The following is a 20,184-nucleotide window of genomic DNA, read 5'->3' on the forward strand; positions in this document are numbered from 1 at the left end:
TCTTTTATTTATATTTTAAGATTACAAATTAACAAAGACATCATAATATAAAGTATTTTATAAACCTACAGTGTTTCATAACTTTATACATTTAAATATGTAAAGAAAATAGCATGTTTTTAATTTTTAAAATTTTTCTAAAAATCCAAAATTTCTTTTTAAAGAAGTTTAAAATCTCTCTACTATGAGCTTCTGCAATATCAAAAATAAAGTATCCTTTTTTACTTCAAGAGGGGAGAAACGGTACAATCACCATCTGGACAAGGCAAAACCAAATTCCAACAGTGCAGATGACTCAGTGCTCTGGGATTTACTCAGAATTCTCTGGGCTTTCCTAAGAGGCTGAGGTCACCACCCCGCCTCTGCCCTTGGCACACACAGCCTATCAGAGTCAGTTGGCTCCCCTGACACAGAGCACAGAAGAGGCTTAAATAGGCATGCTTGGGTCTAGAGAAAAGAGAGCCAGTCGACTCCAGGACTAGGTTTTCTTTTTTGTTTGTTTGTTTTTGTTTTTTCGAGACAGGGTTTCTCTGTGTAGCCCTGGCTGTCCTGGAACTCACTCTGTAGGCCAGGCTGGCCTCGAACTCAGAAATCTGCCTGCCTCTGCCTCCCGAGTGCGCCACCACTGCCCGGCCAGAACTAGATTTTCAATAAAGCAGAACAACTTTAATATTACCCACACCCAAAGGATATTTGATTCCTTCCTAAATTGAATCCAATGGCCAGAAAGCTCAGGAATAAATTCTGAGCCTGGACCATCAAAATTATCTATGGCAAGTAGCGCTAGCTGTGGTGGCTGGCAGCTGACAGCTGGCAGGGGCAGAGACAGAGACAGAAAAACCAATACTAATAAATATAGGACACAGAAAACTCACACACTCAAAGGAGACCAATCAGAAACAAAACATGGCCACCATCATTTATACATTCAACATTCAATGAAGCCTGATTCATTTCTGTTTTGGCTCCCATGTTACAACAAAACTTCTACAAAGATAAGACAAACAAGACCCAAAATCAGACCTCAGGTGGGCCTTGAAATGTCTCTATTTTGGCCCTGGATAGTAGAGTACTAAGTTCTATCGAACCGTTCCACATCCCAGATCAGATGTCACAGAAAGCTACTCCGACTATCCAGGGTAGGCCTCTGGAGATGCTTGGTGCTTCTCTCAGCATGGCTGTTTGTTCTCATAGTTTACAAATGACAAGTACACTTCAGAGCCTTGGACTGTCTCAAGATGCCCACTTCCTGAGGTGACCCTTCAGCCCTGGAGTTCTAGAGGGAAGAATTTTGATGGGTGGTCTGATCTTGCTGGGGTCTCCAGAAAATCCTAATCCCATGGGCTGAGACTAAGACCACTACCAGAACTTTTGAGCCAAATTTGAAGCAAGCTTTATTAAATATTGGCCAGGATGATGAACACTGTCCAGTGGGAGTCCCACAGTATGGTGCTGAATAGACAGGAACTTATAACGTCACAACCCACAAAGCTACATATTTCCCACCTTCATCCAACTGAGGCATGCATACATCTGACATACTTCCTGCCGACATATCTTCTACCTACGTGTGATCAAATACATTCTGTGTAGTTGGGGCAACCATGCATGTTTACAGAAGTGAAAACATGTGGCTTATTATCGTATATGAATGACATCTCCCAGCATCCCGGGGAGTTATCTGTCCTTGAGCAAGTGAGGCTTACAAGTTAGAGGTATTTTGCTTTATAGATCTCTTAGGCATAGCAATTTAAACTTAAAACATACTTTTAGCCATTACAAGGCTGGTCAGGAAGACATAGCCAGTCCCTGTCTCAAAAAAACAACAACAAAATGGCAGAGCAGATTTAGCCTGGGTGGCTATGTGTGATCAATAAAGACAAGAGGTGTGTATATTTTAAAAAAAGTGATATTTCTTTAATTTAAAGTTGTGACCTGGGGAGAACAAGTTAGCTTAAGTAATCTAGGCTTCCTCTTTATGCACAAATGGAACAGATACAACATTGGCTCAGTTTTCCAACCCTAGAGAAAAACCAAACTTGGTCACAAAAGCTTAGGGGGCTCCTGTAGCAACCCTGCTGGGGCCCCACCCCATTCCACTCTCTGCAGCGAGTATCACACACCCCTCCTCCAAGAAGGGACAGTGGACAGCCACCTCACTGTCTCCAGGGGACCTCTTCCTGGGACAGCAGTGGAGCTAAGCATCTCGAAGTGTGCATGCCTGGAAAGGCAACTTGGCCTCTTTGCTTGGCTAAGATCTGGAACTTTGAGTTGTTGTCACTGGTCCCAGAGGTGTCAGACACCTCTTGAGTGTCCCAGAGGTGGCAGCAACATGGCGAATGGGGTAGAAACATGGGAGCCTGAGGCCTCAGCATCGCAAGTTTGAAAATGATCCAGATAAACCTTGCCTGGCAGAGCCTCGGAGAGAAGGTGGGAAGCCGGGCAACATGTACTTCAGCCCTCTGAGGCTATGACCTGCTAGAGCACAGGATTCAAAGGGCCACTTCCTATCTTCCACCTCTTACATTCAGGGACCGTCCTTGCTTTGGATTCACTCAGCCAGTCGGGGGCAGGGAGCATCTTCAGGGCACCAGACACTGAGGAACTGAGTAACGGAGAGGAGTACTTGGGTGGGATGCTGAGCAGGGCTCTATGTGCACTGGATTTCGGATGTGTGGTCCAGCGGAGGAGGAAGGCAGCGCCACAGAGCCTGGAGCCCTCCCAGAAAGGGTTCAGCTGTAGAATAAATGACTGGCTAGAAGTGAGCTTTCTAAAGAAAAAACTGATTATAAAACTAGAGGTTCACCTAAAGTACACTGCAGCAGGAAACAGGACTCCACAGGGCTTTGCCTTCTAACACTGACAGCACCAGAGGCCCTCCTGTGTCAAAGGCTCGGGTTGGGGCAAACTATAGAACAGCTACCCAGAAGTGTCATGGAAGACTAGAGAGTGGCTAACCCACCACACACAGCATTCCTGAGCCAGGCCAGGCTGACTGCATAAATCTCGGGGCATATCCAAGAGCTGGGCTGTGCCTGGGTGGTTACAGCAGTCAAGAGAGGAGTCCCCTGAGAATGGAGGCACAGTGAGAAGGAGAAAGGACTGGGACTTCCCAGTGGCGCTGGGAGACATTCTTATTTGGGTGTTATTGCATTTCTGCCAGCGACATTGGCAGGGTGGCACTCAGAAAGACGGTGCACCTGAGGTGGGGCAGCTCACTGACGATAGTGTGCTGAGACATAGCCCCAGTGAGAACCAGTCTGACTTTAAAGTTGTTCTAAAGAGTGTGGGTGATGTCTCAAGCCTTCGATCATGTCAACCCATGTCCCATCACCAGCATACATGGCTCCCAACTAAAATCTTCTCAGCAAGGCAGCTCCAGAGGTTGAAGTGAGATATATTGGGTTCCAGGAGCCCAGCAAATTCCTTTTCCCAATCTTCATTTTTCTCACACTAACAAACCCCATGTATCTATCCAAGAGGGAGCTATCCACGTGGCCCACTTAAAGCCGCCCACAGAAACCACTTAAAATTCCATATATGTGTCCTTCAATCACAAGCAGAGTACTGGCTTGACCTCTGCCCTCACTGGATGATGCTATCTGGCTGCCCATTCTGGGCCACCGGTCCAGGGGCAGAGGCTGGGGCTGGGCTGGGAGTGTTACTCTGTAGGTAGCGTCGGAAATCTTTAATCATGGGCCGGAGGACCTGGATGAGGACACTCAGGGCCGCCTGAGTGCCCTCCATGGCCTGGGCCTGCCGTTCCTGGGCACAGGCCTGCACCTCCTGAGAACGCCGGATCATCTGTAGCAGGCCATTCTGCTGTTCCAGGTGCTGGGCGATCTCCTTTATGTGCAGGTTGGTGACCCGCTGCTCCTGGATCAGCTTGGCCGAATTGAGGGCAATACGGCTTTTGAGTGCCTGTGGTTTGACAGATGTGTCTGGGGGCTGGGCTATCATCTCCACTGGGGCCTCTGTCGGCAGGGGCTGGGGTGCTTCAGCTGTGCAGTACTCCACCACTCCCTCCTCCAGCGTGTGGTAGGTGGTCTCAGTGGGTACTGCCGGGAAGAAAGAACAAAACAAGAGGTAGTCACCTTATGGAAGGAATGTGGCTGACTCTGCAACACAGCGAGGAGGCCATTAAACCCTGTGCAGCAGCAGGCAAAGGGAATTCTGGCCTCCCCTGGCTGTATTCACATAAAACCACAGAATCTGAGAGGTTCAGCTCCTTTGTCCTTCAAGGCTGGGATAGAACCCAGGGCCTTGTACATGCTAAGTATATGTTCTACTACTGAGATACTTCTCCAACCAGGTTTCAGGATTTCCCTCCACCAGATCTGACAAATGCAGAGATGCCAACAAGAATGGCAACATTAGAACAGCAAATCCTAAGACTGATACAGGTTGCCACACTAGAATATTTGCATACCACTCCATACTCTTTAGCTCAGTGAATTCTCCAAGTGACAAGAGGTAGACACTGTCCTCTTCAGTTTCAGAGAAGACAACAGAACCACTGGGCTGCTTTGAGCCCATTCTATCCTGTCTGTGTGACCAATCAAAGAAGGATGAGGGCCATAGCAGCTCACGTGTCCAGAAAAGTGTCTCCCTGTCTCCTTAAACACATTGGTCCATAAGATCCCTGAACATCCTTGCAGATGCTGTTCAAGAACAGTACCTGACTTAGGCCAGTGCTTTTCACCCATTTCTGACCTCATATGGACTAAAGAAATATGCAGAGGAGAGCATGCACCCACATACCACTGAGACTCTGGCTGATCCAGTTCAAAGCCCGTCATGACTAGGCAGAATTCAGAGGTGAGGGCACACATCCTGATTTCAGACACAAAACCCAACCAGCTTGTTCTGTTATCATTAATCAAAGAGAACCTCGGGAAGGATGTTCGTTGTTTGGGCCTTCATGTATGTGGGAGATGTCAATCTTGTTTACCTTTTAAGAAACTGTGTATACATGTTCATGTATATGCAGGTACACATGTGCACACACATGTGTTTGTGTGCATATGGAAGGAGATTAAAAGACAACCTCAGGTGCTGTTCATACCTTTTTTTTTTTAAGTTCATTTCCTGGCCTAGAACTCTCTAAATAGGTGAGGCTCACTGGCTCTTGAGCCCTAGGGGTTTCCCACTTGAATGCTAGGGTTACCAGTATGAACCTCTACCTCCTAGTTTCCTTACTTCAATGCCATCAACCATGTGTTCTCCTCACACCAGGAAATCCCTTTCTCTTATGAGTCCTTGGCTTTTCCTATCTCATAGTAAAGACACACACACACACACACACACACACACACACACACACACACTTCATCTGCCCTAGTAGAATATATAGTAGTATAATATAGAATATGCCAATTGGTCTATAGACTTAATTTCTTGCAGTGTTAAGCAAGGACTTTAACACTGAGCTATCTGTCTAGCCTCTAGGGAATGTTAAATACTCTGGTATTTCTGGTGCCCAGCATAAACAGCTTGATGGACAAATGGAAAGACAGGAATCACAAAGCTGCTGAGAAATGCCTGGTGTGTGTTTGTATACTGAAAACACAGAATGTCTTTGTACAGAATGGGTGTCTCACTTGGGCAGTATTAGTCCAGTTAGTCATTCAACAAGTATATCCTGGCTGCCTATTAATATGAGGTCCTAAGTCCTGAGGGGCTACAGACAGTCTCTGCCTTCAACACTACATAGGTCAGCATGTGGGAGTCATGGAGATCCAGCCAGCCACATGCTGAGGAAGACCCTAAAAGAACAAGATCAGTCTGGGGAGTTCTTGGAAGACCTCATGGTCTTTCCAAGATCGCCATCTGACTTTTGACCCTTGGCAGCCAATTTGCCCCAGGCTGTCCCAGTATTGCTGGCCCGTCCCATTTATGCAGCTGAACTGAGCAGGAGAGCTCACTCACTCTGTGTCAGGGTGACCGTGGCTGCGGCTGTAGTGGCCGTGGGTCCGAGGGCCACGGGATGGATCTCTGTGGTACTGGGTAGGCTGATGATGGTGGCCTCACCCAACAGGTTGCAGATCCTCTGTTGCATAGGGGTCAGCAGTACAGGAGCTATGGCTGTGCCACTGCCACCACTGCCACTGCCTGTCCCAGGTCCACCAGCTCCATCTTCTTCTGTGGGTCCTGGAGCTTCACCACCTTCTACAGCAGCTCGGACTTGGGCAACCTTGCGACGGACCTCGGTCTTGAGGTCGGACCACTTCTTCTTGACTTCGGGCAGCTCCCTACGGCAGGTGGCCACAGCGTTGACCCTTCTCAGGATGCCATGCCAGGCTGCACTCTTGGCAGCCAGAGGGACCCCAGCATTGAAGTGGTTCACCAGCAGGTGCTTCTTCAGTTCCAGTTCCTCCACGATGATCTCCACTTCCCGCTCTGAAAAGTTCATCTTCCTCTTCTTGGCTGGGACAGCCATGGCCTCCCCTTTCCTCTCTTTTTAAAGAAATTATAATGCTCTTAACAGCCCCAATTTCTCTTCTCTTCTTCTTCAGCCTCGCCTCTCTTTCACTCCCACCCCCTTTAGGGGGACAGGCAGGGCTTGTTCAAGGCCAAGTACCAGGCCTTAAGTAACCCCCTTCGCTACGCAAAGTGCGTAGGGCCCAGCCCTGACCGGCCCGACCGCCGCCAGCCAGCTGCGTAATGGCTTCCTGAATCTGCCTCTTCCGCTGGGGTGTGCGGAGATCCGCCCACTTCCCTTCTTCCCGCCCCTCGGCACATCCCTGAGAAGCCCCGCCCTCCAGGTTTGGCGTGGCTCAAATATCTGGCCGATCACTGGCTCTCCAGGCCTGCCATTCCTCCTAGAGGACACACCTCTTTGCTAGAACTGGCCTGGTCATTGGTCTAAAGGCTTGTCTGTCGCTTTAGGATGTCCGCCCACACGGACATTATTCACTTCCATTGGAAAACCAGACTGTCGTTCAGTTGTTGGTGTCGCGACTATTACGTTGTAAAATTCAGTTGTTTTATTGGCAGTTTAGGAGACTCCTAAAAGCTTAGCCTCCTGATTTTGATTCGTGTTCTCGGTTTCGAGTCGTCAGCCCGTTACATTTTCATTTTATTCAATGGTGCTGTGTTTTCTAACTTCAGTCCACAGTTACCCTCATACACATTTCATTTCCACGGGTAGCTACGATCTCTCCGTACACAAACGCTCCTCTCATCCTCATCATTCCGCAGTCTAAATAAAGCTTCTGAATGGGAATTGGACACAGGGCTTTCTGCTTGCCTATTACTCAGCTTCAGCCAATCCCCGGCTCCCTCAGTTTGAATCGCCTTCGAGCTGGCACGGTGACCCCGCCCCCTCATTGATCCCGGAGCCGACATACCAGCCTATGATTGGCCGGCAGTGCGCCAGAGGGCGCGGTCAGCGCCTCTGCGCGCCGCGGGGCGGGGCTCCCGGAAGCGGCCCCTCCCTCCAGTCGGCCGGCTTCTCGGAGCCCGCGCTCGCTGTCTGAGGAAAGCCGGCGTGCTTCCGCGCTCGGGTCGCTTTCCTGCCGCCTTCAGCCCCGCGTCTGGCGCCCCCGCCTCGCGCCCGATGGTGAGCAGTGTGTTGTGCCGCTGCGTGGCCTCCCCGCCGCCGGACGCCGCCGCCACCGCCTCGTCGTCCGCCTCGTCGCCGGCTTCTGTAGGGGACCCGTGCGGCGGCGCCGTCTGTGGCGGCCCGGACCACCAGCTGCGCCTGTGGAGCCTCTTCCAGACACTCGACGTCAACCGCGACGGCGGCCTGTGTGTCAACGACCTGGCGGTGGGGCTGCGGCGCCTGGGACTGCACCGCACGGAGGGCGAGCTCCAGGTAAGTCTGCGTGCGCCGTCCGCGCGGGCGGGGAGGATCCGGGAGGTCCTGAGGAGAGACCCACGCCAAGGGGACGGGTCGGGACCGCAGGACTTCTCGGGCAGCTTTCTGGAGCCTGTCAGGTTTCGACGGACGCTGCTAGAGCTGAGCGGAACCCCTGGTGTTGGGGGGATAGTGTCCCTCCACTGACAGATGGAAAGGAAATTCACACCTTGTTAGTGTGGGGCTCCTCTGGTGGGAGTTGGGGCCGTGAGAAAAGCTCGTCGTGACTACAGGTGGGCACCCTTGGGTCTCTTTGATGGACAGAAAGCCCCTTCTACTTCCCTCTAGATAGAAGGACGGATAGATCTCAAGATTGCCCTACGGACCTCAAGGCCAAGTTGGTGCCCACCCTCCCCCAACACCTAGATTCCTATCAACCCATTCTCATTGGCACCCCTTGTCTGTCTGTCTGTCTGTCTGTCTCTGTCTCTCGCTCTTCTCCCCCCACTCTCGTTTCCATGCCACCGGTGCCTCTAATCTGGTTGCTCGCAGAGACATGTGGGTGTTGGGGAAGAAAAAAATGGGAACTGGGGTTCTAGGCAGATCAGTGTGGATGTGGGTGATGAAGACTGAACAGTTCTTTTTCATGGCTTAGGCCCAACCCCCCACTGCTGTTTCAGAACACTGGGTCATGATCCCTTTGTCGAATTGGAGTGTGAATACGTTAAAGAATCTGAAGAAAGATTCTTTGTTTGTTTGTTTGTTTGTTTGTTCGGTTGGTTTGGGGGATTTTTTTTTTTTTTTTTTTTCTAGACTGTGTTTCTCTATGTAGTCCTGGCTGCCCTGGAACACCCTCTGTAGACCAGGCTGGCCTTGGAATCAGAGATCCACCTGCCTCTGCCTCCTGAGTGCGTTGGGATTAAAGGCCTTTGCCACCATCGCTCAATTGGAACTTTTTTCAAAAAGTGAAAGTTAGATACATCTAAGGAGATTGTTGGCTGGAAAGGGATGGGCCAAGACTGGGAGACAGGGGTGGAGAGATGGCCATCTCTGGGTCTGCAAGAAACAGAACTACTACCCTTCCTGCACAAGAAGCCCTGAGCAGTGGCTTTTTCTTCCCTTTCTGTTTCATGTTGGTTTTTCAGTTTGACTTTAACTGTGGCTTCCCTTTACCAAGTGTTTCATTATTGTGGCATAGACTGGCTTACAATCTGGGGTGATTCTAATGAGCAGTTTGCCTGATAACCAGTTTGTGGCCAAAGTTAGTATTTGGTTCATTTGTATGTACAGTAATTACAAATTTCATAGCCAAATATGAAGAAAACCTGGTAAGGTGGCAGTGAATTATGCCAGTTTGTTACTTAGGTGGCCACATAAAGTGTCATGTCCAAGATAATCTTGGATCAGCATCCAAGGTATTTAACCTACTTAGTATCAGCATAGGAAGCCCAAGGACAGCACCAAGCAAAGCAGAATCCTTGGGGTAAGCCCAGAGATTTAAAGATAAGGGTTCTCTCTGTAGCCAGGCTGGCCTTGGACTCACAGTTCTCTTAGCTTAAAAACAAAACCAAAAAAAAAAAAAAATCCTGTTTTAAAAAAGCTAGTTTTAATTGGGTGGTGGTGACAGTGGACTTTAATCTCAGTACCCAGGAGGCAGAAGCAGGTGGATCTCTGAAAGTTCGAGCTCAGCCTGGTCTACATGTCTACACAGAGAAACCCTGTCTCAAAACACCAAAAAAAAGAGAAAGAGAGAGAGAGAGAAAGAAAAAAAGAAAAGGAGGAGGAGGGGGAGAGAAAGAGAGAAAAAGAAAGTATAGTTTTATATAGAATAGTGTTATGAGCTGGATAGTTCCCCATATATGTCTAACGAATAAGTCATTTTTTCTGTCTGGTTTTATTTATTTATTTATTTATTTTTGGATTGCCCCCCTTCCCCCAGACAGGGTTTCTCTGTGTAGCCCTGGCTGTCCTGGAACTCACTCTGTAGACCAGGCTGGCCTTGAACTCAGAAATCCACCTGCCTCTGCCTCCCAAGTGCTGGGATAAAAGACGTGCGCCACCACAGCTATATTTTTGTTGTTTTTTGAGCTTGGGTCTGACTATGTAGTTCTGGCTGTCCTAGAACACAGTGTCACTGTAGATAGACCAGGGTGGCCTCAGACTCATAGAGATATGCCTGCTTTCATTTCCCTAGTGCTAGGATTTAAAGCTGTGTACCACTTCACCCAGTGTGAATCATTTTTTGAAGCTAGGATAGCTAAATTCAGAGGATGTGTGCCTGAGGGCTCAGTGAAGCCTTGTGGGGCCAGGTGAACCTTTTTGCTCTCACCACAATTTTCTGTGGTGCCAGGTACATTGAGGACAGCTGGCTGTGTATTCCATGTTCTATCCCTAGCTTTGTGACTCCATGGGAGTCACAGTGTTCTGGCAATTCATAGCACATCTAGTATTGATCCTAATCCATTTTCTTTTTTGTAATGATTTTTGACTAAAGGCAAATAAGGAGAAAGTGGCCATCTCTGGTGCTAAGAGAGAACCTGTTTGAGCCATTTTCTTGCTCTGTAGCTCAGGCCCAGATCTCAGGAGGAAGCCTTGGCTGGCCTCAATCTCACACAGCCATCCTCCTACCTCAGAGTCCGGTCTGTCGCCCTACCCACCCTCCACCCTGGGAGTGTTGCTATGAACCACCCCCAGGTAAAGAAAACCTTTTGGTTACCCTAAAGGAGCATAACTCTGTGGTCACTTGACTCCACAACCTTTTGACATCTTGACTGACCTAAGTTCTGTGACATGAAACTTTTTTGTAAAGAACATAGATTTATTGAGAAGTCAGAACCCCCAAGAGTAGGAAGGGATCTAAGAGAGGAATATCCTAAAAAAATTTTTAAAAAAAAAGTCCATTTGAAGTATGGATTTACTATTAACTCAGCTCTCCTAACTTAATTTTTTTTTTTTTTTTTTTAGTAAGTTAGCATACAAAGTAATGTGTGTCATTATGGCGTCTTCTTATACACTTCATACACTTTGTTCATAATCACTTCCCTTCCCCTCTTTTTCCAGCTTTTGTACAACTTAAATAGTTGTACAGCTTTAAGAAAGATTAGAAATTATGTTTTATAGACATTTAAACAAGGAAAAAATGTTCCTTTCTGTAAATAACTAGGCTGCAGCTAGACAGCCTACCCCATGCGTACACACACACACACCACCACTTCCTGTTGAATTCATCACTATTAGCTGCCTCTAGAAAAAGGCAGCACTGCTGTTTTTACATAACTGGTAAGAGCCAAAAGACTTGGGGGCGCCCTCTGGGTAGAAGTGGGTGCCTGCTGTGCAGAAAGCCTTGACAATCACTGTTCAGTTGGAAGCCTGTGGCTCATGGGAGACTGGGCTGAGGTAAGGTTTTCACAGGAACATCCGTGAGCCCTTAGCAGCAGATGCAGTCTACTGGAATCATGTGACTGCATAAAGCCTCTTGCTAGCTTATAACAGCTTGAAGTGAAGTTTTCTTTAAAAATAAACCAGCAAGTTTTGCCTTCTTCTGCCTTTGTTCTAGAAGAGACAGACAGAAAAATTACTTAAAATGGAAATGGGCAGAGAAATCCATGGCAGTCAGCCAGGGAGATTTTCTTTGTAAGGGGCATTTGAGTAGGAAGCCTGTCTTGGGACAAAAGGAAGGGGAGGGTTTTCTAAAGAAAGAATAAAACATGACGACACCGGTAGTGACTTTAGGAGATGAGACTCAGCTTGGGCTAATTATAGCATTGACTATTTTGGGCATTTTCATGTGACCAAACAAAATCTATGTTTTAAAACATAGGTTAGGACTTGGCAGCCAAGCAGAGGAAGAAAGAAAGCAAGCAGTCTGTGTTACCTATAAGCAGTTGTGTTTTCTAGTTAGACTTGTAGGCTCTCACCCGGGGAAGGGTTTCATGTAGGAGAACATTCCAGATGCTGTGTTAAGCTTGCTAATCTAGAGACTTGTGTGCACAGTTTGAATCCTACAAAAACAAACATGGCAGTAACATGATTTTACATCATTTTACAAGGGAAGAAAAAGCCATCCAAAATGGTGATGCCTTTAGTGGTGAGATGTGCCTGTAGTTGCAGCTTGGGGTTAGGAGAGTGGGTGGGACAGGAAGATGGTTTAAATTGATTCCAAGAGTTCAACCCCAGCTTGCCAAATACTGCAAGACACAAGTCCAGTCATCTTTAATGAAGTGAGATCCAAACCTGGCTTTTGGGGAGAACTCGAGAAAGATGAGATGTTCCCCCTCTTCCTCTCTTGTTTCTACAGTGCTGGCAAGGTCAAACCCAGGGTCTTGTACAATCTAAACAAGTGGTGTTCCACTGAGCCAAATCCCCAGTCCTTTCAGAACCACATGTGTTGCTTCTATTTTTTTTTTTTTTTTTTTTTTTGGTTTTTTTCGAGACAGGGTTTCTCTGTATAGCTCTGGCTGTCCTGGAACTCACTTTGTAGACCAGGCTGGCCTCGAACTCAGAAATCCACCTGCCTCTGCCTCCCAAGTGCTGGGATTAAAGGCGTGCGCCACCACCGCCCGGCTGTGTTGCTTCTAAAGTACAGCTTTAAGGCCATCCCACAATCGTCCTGTCAAGAAAGAGCCCACCCTGCCCTTGCTCTTTCCTTGACCTTAGCAATATACACTTGAGGCAGTCTCTGTTGACTTGAAATCATCAAATGATTGTTAATGTTGAGTTGGTATTATTCAATCAGACAACGTCTCTAAACTTCTTACCTTTTTCGTGTTGGCCAAAACCAGACAGATTTAGATAAGATGGCCTTGTCTATAGAAGAAAACACTTATTTTTTGAGAAAGTGTTTCACTTAGCCCAGGTTGGGCTTGAATTTGCTATGTTGCTGAGACTAACTTTAGAAATTCGGATCCTTTTGTTTATTTTTTGGTTTTTTTCAAGACAGGGTTTCTCTATGTAGCTCTGACTGTCCTGGAACTCACTTTGTAGACCAGGCTGGCCTCGAACTCAGAAATCCACCTGCCTCTGCCTCCCGAGTGCTGGGATTAAAGGCATGTGCCACCATCGCCCGGCTTCCTTTTGTCTCTTGAGTGCTGGGATCACAGGTATGTGCCACTTGCCTGGTCCAGGACTTTGTGCATGTTAGGCAAACACTCTACCAATTGAGATAACAGCTTTAATCTCCCCCTAAACCCCTTCTAGGCTGAGATAGGATCTCATAACTCTGACTGGCTTGGAACTTGTATTTATTCTCCTGCCTCAGCCTCAGAGTTTTAGGGTTACAGGTGTGAACTTTATGCCAGCTAAGGAAGAACCTTTTGTCTTGGGAAGGGAGAGGATAGACATCATTGGGAATAATGTAATGGCCCATTAGGAAAAGATTAGACTGAGTATATTTATTAAATTGATTCTGCTATATTGTTGTCAAATTGGTTATTGGCTCATTCATGATCATGGGGCCAATTTGAAAAGTGGATAAATATTTGAAACCGTGCATAGTGGCACTGGGGAAGCTAACAGAAAAGGCTAGCCTGAAGTGAATCGAGCCCTTGTCTCCAAAATACCCCCAAAGCTGTTACTTGAAAAGAGGGGCCAAAGTAATGAGCAGGACTACTCCTCCCTCATCTGTCTGAAGTGGAGCTTCACTGCTGCATTCCTTTGATGTTCAGAGAGTCACTGATTGTTGAACTCTCCCAGAAATCACATGCGAATGAAGCAAACAGATCCCTGCTGGAATTCATTTATAGCCCAGCTAAATACAGCTGTGGGTAAAGTCAGTGGACAAAACTGTATTGCTGCAAAGCTGATCTCATTACACTAAGTGCATAGACTTTAACCAGTTCCCATTAGAACTGGGTTTTTGGTTTTGTTTTTTTTGTTTTTTTTTCCTTATTTATTTCTTTTTCTTTCAAGACATGGTTACTCTCTGTAGCCATGGTTGTGATGGAACTCACTATGCAGACCAGGTTGGCCTTGAACTCACAGACATCTATCTGCCTCTGCCATTGCCACTTCCTCCCAAGAACTGGATTTGAAAGAGTCACTGTCCACCAAGGCTTGCAGTGACTGTCCAGCTTACCACTTGAAGTAGGATTCTCCTTGTGGCATCCTCCTCCACGGATGGTCATTATCCAACTTAAAACCTGGATTATGGGGCTGGTGAGATGGCTCAGTGGATAAGAGCACCCGATTGCTCTTCTGAAGGTCCGGAGTTCAAATCCCAGCAACCACATGGTGGCTTACAACCATCCGTAACAAGATCTGACTCCCTCTTCTGGTGTGTCTGAAGACAGCTACAGTGAACTTACATATAATCAATAAATAAATCTTTAAAAAAAAAAAAAAAAAAAAAGATTTAAAAAAAACCTGGATTATGTTAGTTCTTTGTGATCTGAGACCAGTCATCTTGTATCAGCTACTCATGTGCTGAAAAGTGCCTTCAAGAACAGAACAGGAGCTCTTTAGGAATCCAGAAGCCAATATCCTTCCTTATATGAAAGCGTCAAGATGAGCCAGGCTGTGGTGGTGTATGCCTTTCATCCCAGCACTCAGGAGGCAGAGGCAGGCGAGGCCATCGTAATCTACAGAACGAGTTCCAGGACAGCAAGGGCTAAACAGAGAAGCCCTGAAAACCAAGAGGAAAAAAAAAATCAAAATGAAACCCATTATTTTGAACACTGGCTAAAAAAATTAATTTGAAAACCATCAGGCATGGTGGTATAAACCTGTAACCCCAGGATTTAGGAGGCAGAGGCAGGAAAATTGCAAGTTTGAAACTAGCTTGGGCTACATAGTATGGAGACCTTGTTGACCTCTGCCTTCAGTACACACAGGCAATTGGGAAACTTGCTGTTATCTTCCCATGGTCTCTGCTGTTCCTGCTAAAAGCTGGAGGTGTTAGCATTCACATCTCACATAATACACCTTATGTACAGTGTATGGCTTCCTGGGGATTAATAGTACAGTGTTTGCCAGGACTCAGCAAAGACAAAAGAAGCCAGTCACAGAAGAACATATGTTTTATGGCCTGTCTACATAAAATCCAGAGTAGGGGTATCCATAGAGATAGAAAGTAGCTTACTGGTGTCCTAATCTGAGGGAGAGAGAGAAATGTGGAAGGAAGGGTGGAAGGGTTTCCTGAATGATAAAACAAATGTTTTCAGGTAAAAGATAACTGTTGTAGCCATACTTTTTGGCTACTTTATTGGGTTCACCTACCACTCTTCTCCACCCCAGTCCCTTCCAGCCATCCCACCATGAGGGAGCTGAGAAAGAAGGTTAGAAGGCAGAGTGATGTAGATCCCTTTAGACTACTGCTGATTAGGGGCAAGTTAATTTTTGATGTCAGGATATCTCCAGCCAGCAATCCAGCAAACCTGCAGCAAGGGGAACCAACAGCAGGGAGGTGGGGGTAGTAGGGAAGGGTCATGTGTGTGTGTGTGTACCCTGCCTGCCTATGCCCTACTCCTCTCAGGGCTCTGGCATTTATACCCTCTCAAGTCCCCAGAATTCGAAATGTTAAAACTCTGCAGCGGCACATGCCACACACCTCCTAGAGCATGAGAGAAATCATAGCAGCTCTGGACAATCTGAAGTAGCCCTTATCCCACTCCCAGGATTAAAACAACATAGGTAACATAACTGGGTTGTTAAGAAGCCATAATCCTCACTACAGATGATGAGCATACCTACAAAAGATACTGAAGATCACGTTATTTCAAAAGGTTCTCTGGTAGACCCCAGATTGACCTTGAATTTAGCCTGTAGCTAGTGAATACCTTGACCTTTTCAACTTCCAACCTCCACTGTACTAGGAGGACAGAAGTGTGTCACCACACCCGGTTCAGTGCTGGGGAGTAAACCCAGGACTTCGTGCACCATTGGCAAGCACTCTAACAGCTAACAGCCAAGCCACTGTAGCTCCCAACTATACACTTTAAATAGGCGATTTGTATGGTATATGATCTGAACTCAGAAGTTTCTATAGCTTGTTTGCTAACTATGACATGAGCAGAAGGAGGTCCACCTTTTCCAAGAACCATTTTATCAGTATGGCAATTTAAGGCTCTCATTTCAGAAGGTGGTGTGTGTGTGTGTGTGTGTGTGTGACATATATGTATATATACACACATAAATGTGTGTGTGTGTATATATGTATGTGTGTATATTCCAGTTGCTTTCTGTTGTTGTGAAATTGCTGACTGAAACCAACTTGGGGGACAGGAGGATTTATTTGGTTTATGCTTCATGATACAGTCCTGGACATCAGGTCAGGAACCTAGAGGCAAAACCTGAAGCAGAGACCACAGAGGCTTACTGGACTTCTTCCTGTAGCTTGTTCACCTACTTTTTTTTTATGCATCCTAGGCCCTCCTGCCTAGAGATGGCACTGCCCCATTGTATAAATTAGCAATTAAAGAAAACCTCTCAGTTTGAAGTTCCCTCTTCCCAGGTAACTCTAGTTTGTGTCCAAACAGCAATCAGGTTTTGTCTCTTCACCCAGCTGCCATGCTCCCATTTCATTCTGGCCACCTGGAAGCTTGCAGATGTCATGCTGTGACACCTGCCGAGGCCTTCCCTGATAAGAGGTCTGGGAGATCAGAGAAACTCCCCGCCTTATCACAGAAAGTCTCAAGGTTTTGAACACCACCTTTGTTCCTGGTCTTACCTCAGGTGGCCTGCTTCGAGACTAGTTTTAGTGCTGCATGATGGGGTGGAAAAAGCAGGCTTTGGAGCAACAGGCATTAAGTCCTGACTCTACCATGTCTCTAGGGAAATCAGGGATCCTCCAATAGCCTCTGATTTTTTTTCGAAACAGGGTTTCTCTGTAGCCCTGGCTACTTGCTCTGAAGACCAGGCTGGCCTGGAACTCAGAGGTCTGCCCACCTCTCCTTCCTGAGTGCTTCAAGTAAAGTTGTATGCCACCACTGGTCAGCTGGCCTCCAGGTTTGTTGTTTTTTATGTTAAAAATTATATTTTTTAAAGACTTTTATTTTCTGTGTGTGAATGTTTGCTTGCATACATATACGTATGTGTGTGCATCATGTACCTGGTACCTGTAGAGGTTAGAAGGGGGTATCAGATTGGGTTCTACTGAGTTGCCCAGACTGACCTTTAAATTATTCTGTAGCCTAGGCAATTGTCCTCGACATTCCCAATAGCAGGAGCTGTAGGTGTGCCTCCATATTGGGTCTGATCTATACCAGGTAGCTTTCCTCCCACTGATTGTTTAAAAACATAATGCCTCAAATTGGTTAAATGTGCATCAGCCTCCAGTTTACTGAGGTGAGGAGTGAAAGGTCTAGTCGGCTATCGGTAATAAAGGGAATATGGCAGTCAGAACAGGCTCATCTACAAACTGAAGCAGTTTGGAAGCAGATCAGGGTTCTGAGAAGCCTGGGCTTGTGAACATTGGAAAGTTCAAGTGAAGAAACCCTGAAGTATTAGCATTACTGTTTATAAATGTACATGTTTAGTCCAAATGTTTCTTGGGACACAGACCCTCACAACACTGACCCTATACACCTTTTGCTATCTTATTAGCCATGGCAATATTGCTCAATTTCAAAGATGACTTTGACAGAACTTAGTTAAAACCTTGGAAAGTTTTACCTGTCAGCACTATTTTACATGTATGAATCTGAGGCCTAGAAGTTGGGCCAATCAGTCCCAGAACCCATTATTTTGGTTCTGCCCAGTGTAGTCCAGTACACAATCTCTTTCCTTCTATGGGACATGCTGAGCAATGTTCCAGTGACCCCAGCACTCAGGAGGTGGAATTGCAAGTTCAAGGCTACTCACTAGTATGAGAACAGATGAAGAACTTTACAGTGTTGCTTTCAGCTTCTGACATTGACATGTGTGTGCATAATTTAGCTCAGCACTTAAGGCTCCTGCACTTGTTGAAGCACCTCGAGGAGTAACGGCAGCTCCAATGTATAAGACAGAAGAAACCTGACAAGACACAGAAAACACGGCATTGTACTGAAGACCTGTTTTCTTCAATAAGTGCATAAGGCAGGCAGGCCTACAGGACCTGCCTGATGTCTTCTCCCCCTTGTCTGGGTTTTCAGGAAGTAGGTGAATCATGGCTCATTCTCTGCTGGAGCAATGGAGAAAGAGGTGTCCCTGATCCAGTTGGTGCCTCAGCTTTCCTCATTGTCCCATCCACCTCTCCAGCTTCCCTCCACCGCAAAGTTAGAGTCTTACTAAAACCCAAACCCTAGCTGCTTGAGGACATTCTGAAGCTATTGAAGTGCCAGTGGTGAAAACAGTAGAGGAGGTTCATTCTGGGTTTGCGCCTTGCTGGGGAATCAAACCTTGGGCCTTGCACAGTCAGACCAATGTTCTTACACTGAGCCTCACCCTAGCCCAAGAGAGGAGTTTAGATCAGTTGTGTGACATGCTTGAATCGTTCTGTTGGATGAAACTAGTGAGAGTGGATTCCTAAATCCTCTTGACGCTTGGCTCATCTCTACGTGATGAAACATTGCTTTTGCTTTTGGTTAGTATCATGTATATTTATTTGTAGGTAGCTATTTAGATTTTTGTTGCTGTTGCTGCTGTTGTTTGGAGGGGACAGGGTTTCTCTGTATAGCCTTGGCTGTCCTAGAACTTACTTTGTAGACCAGACTGGCCTCAAACTCATATTTGCCTGCCTCTGCCTCTGAGTGCTGGGACGAAAGGCGTGTACCCCTGCTGCCACCACCACCATCTCGCTGTATGTATGTATGTATGTATGTATGTATGTAGTGCTCTCACTATGTAGCCCAGGCTGCCAGAACTCCGGCTCCTCCTGTCTCCACCCCCACCAAGCATGGGGATTATAGTTGTTCACAGCCATCTGTGCCTACTGCTAATGTTACCTTCTGGTGGACTTTGAACCCATAGGATATTAGGTCTGGAACACATTCAAGTGTGCAGTTCAGCCTCCACACTGTGCTTACCAAGGAGGTTAAATGGCTTGTCCGGGGTTCTGTGGAGGTGCTGGAGGGAGATTCTTGTAGCACTCCATAGAAACACACTGGGACACAGTTCATTTTTTTACCCATTTGTCTTTCACATTATAGTTGTATTTTGTTTACTAGAGTTTCTTCACCTTAGCTTATAGAAAAGGAAATAGGATAAGAAGTAAATAATTCCATAAGTAAGTCTATTTCTAATTGTTTCCAAAAGCTGGTCTAGTTCAAACCAGCCATTCTTAGAATTCTTCCCAACTACCCTTAACAGCTCTGCTGTCTGTAAAAGGCTGTCTCTGAGTGGATTGTCCTTCCTGCTATTTGTTTACTTTTGACAGAATCTCAGCATTTATTATGCTTGGCATTGGATACACAGAGATCGGCCTGCCTTTGTCTTCTCAGTGCTGTGCCAGCGTGGCTGGGCTATTCTTGCTCTTGAGCTACAGTCTTGAACAGTGCCCCACAGGCTGTCTTGGAAAGTTGAGATGGTTTTGTTTGACTCTGCTGTGTTATTCCTGTTGGCTGAAATATCTGGGCTCAAATAACCCTCCTGCCTCTGTCTCCCATGTGCTGGGGCTGCAGGTGGCACAACCTGATCTAGCTTGATCCCAAGTCAGTTTTTGAGAAACCAAAAACATTGTTTTTGGCAGCTCTAGAGATCAAGTCACAGAGCCTTGTGTAAAGCGGCAAATACTGTACCAGTGAGTCTGCAGGTTTGTCTCTTGCCATAAGAGAAAGGAGAGGGGAAGGTTAGAGTCCTCGAGGACACTTGGCAAGTCAGAGGGGTGTAGATGAGAATGTTTTGATCATTTTAGGCAAGTGAGTTTTTACATGCTGGTCTCTGTTTATATCTGCATTCTCTTCAGAAATACAATCCACAGGACAGATAATCTAATCTGAATGAGAGCCATGGTCTTGGGAAAACATAGATTATGATGTGTTCCAGTGCAGAATGGCTTCGTTCTTGTCCTAGTTAGGGCTCAAGAGTCCTGTGCTTAAAATTGCTTTTGTGATTTTAAGGACTGTAATTGTAAGAAAACTTTTTTTTTTCTCCTAAGAGAAGAGAAAAAGACATCTTTGTTAAAAGGCATTCACCTTGAACGAGGGCCCTCGATGGGGACTGGCTTTTCCCCAGCAGGAGCCAGCCATTCAAAGAGACTGCTGTGTAGACTTCTTGTTCTCTGCCACAATCAGGAGTTTCCAGGGTTTTGTCCTCAGATGCAGGTTAGGGGAGTCCAGGCTTTTCACCACTGCCACCATTAGGGGGACAAGTGCTGGTTCCTCAGTCTCCAATTTGAAGGCTGAGTCACTGGCAGGAGGGTCCAGTCTGTTCACTCTGCCTTACATCCCGGAATTCTGGCTCACGTCGGTGGCTTAGGGAGGAACTCAATTGAATTAGCTGGTTGATTGATTTGAGCCTAGGCAGTTGTGCCT

General features: G+C 46.6%; 2 protein-coding genes across 3 annotated transcripts in view; one reads left to right on the forward strand and one right to left on the reverse strand.

Moving 5' to 3' along the window:
- Positions 1 to 1,893: 1,893 nt before the first annotated feature.
- On the reverse strand, positions 1,894 to 7,071 carry Naif1 (nuclear apoptosis inducing factor 1). Its single transcript, XM_021156657.2, has 2 exons — positions 5,929 to 7,071; positions 1,894 to 4,058 (listed from the first exon to the last, which is right to left on the reverse strand). Exons 1-2 carry the CDS (start codon positions 6,437 to 6,439, stop codon positions 3,586 to 3,588), a joined length of 984 nt encoding a protein of 327 aa, XP_021012316.1. The 5' UTR covers positions 6,440 to 7,071; the 3' UTR covers positions 1,894 to 3,585.
- Positions 7,072 to 7,442: 371 nt separating this feature from the next.
- Slc25a25 (solute carrier family 25 member 25) overlaps positions 7,443 to 20,184 on the forward strand; it is a 37,504-nt gene continuing 24,762 nt past the window's right edge. Inside the window, exon 1 of one of the 2 annotated variants that reach the window (XM_021156651.2) lies at positions 7,443 to 7,816. In XM_021156651.2, coding sequence (XP_021012310.1) covers positions 7,559 to 7,816 — 258 coding nt within the window. In that variant the 5' untranslated portion in view covers positions 7,443 to 7,558. The remainder of the gene's footprint in view (positions 7,817 to 20,184) is intronic. The other variant, XM_021156652.2, reaches the window with a different exon arrangement.

This window comes from Mus caroli, unplaced genomic scaffold, assembly GCF_978045245.1.
Source record: "Mus caroli unplaced genomic scaffold, Mus_caroli_1 scaffold_2, whole genome shotgun sequence".
In the NCBI taxonomy this organism is placed as follows: Eukaryota; Metazoa; Chordata; class Mammalia; order Rodentia; family Muridae; genus Mus; species Mus caroli.

Excerpts from the sequence above, each read along its gene's own strand:
- Naif1 (XM_021156657.2), bottom strand. The coding sequence starts at position 6,439 with ATGGCTGTCCCAGCCAAGAAGAGGAAGATGAACTTTTCAGAGCGGGAA. Across the intron at positions 4,059-5,928 it reads CACGGTCACCCTGACACAGA|TACCCACTGAGACCACCTAC; the intron begins GTGAGTGAGCTC and ends TCTTCCCGGCAG.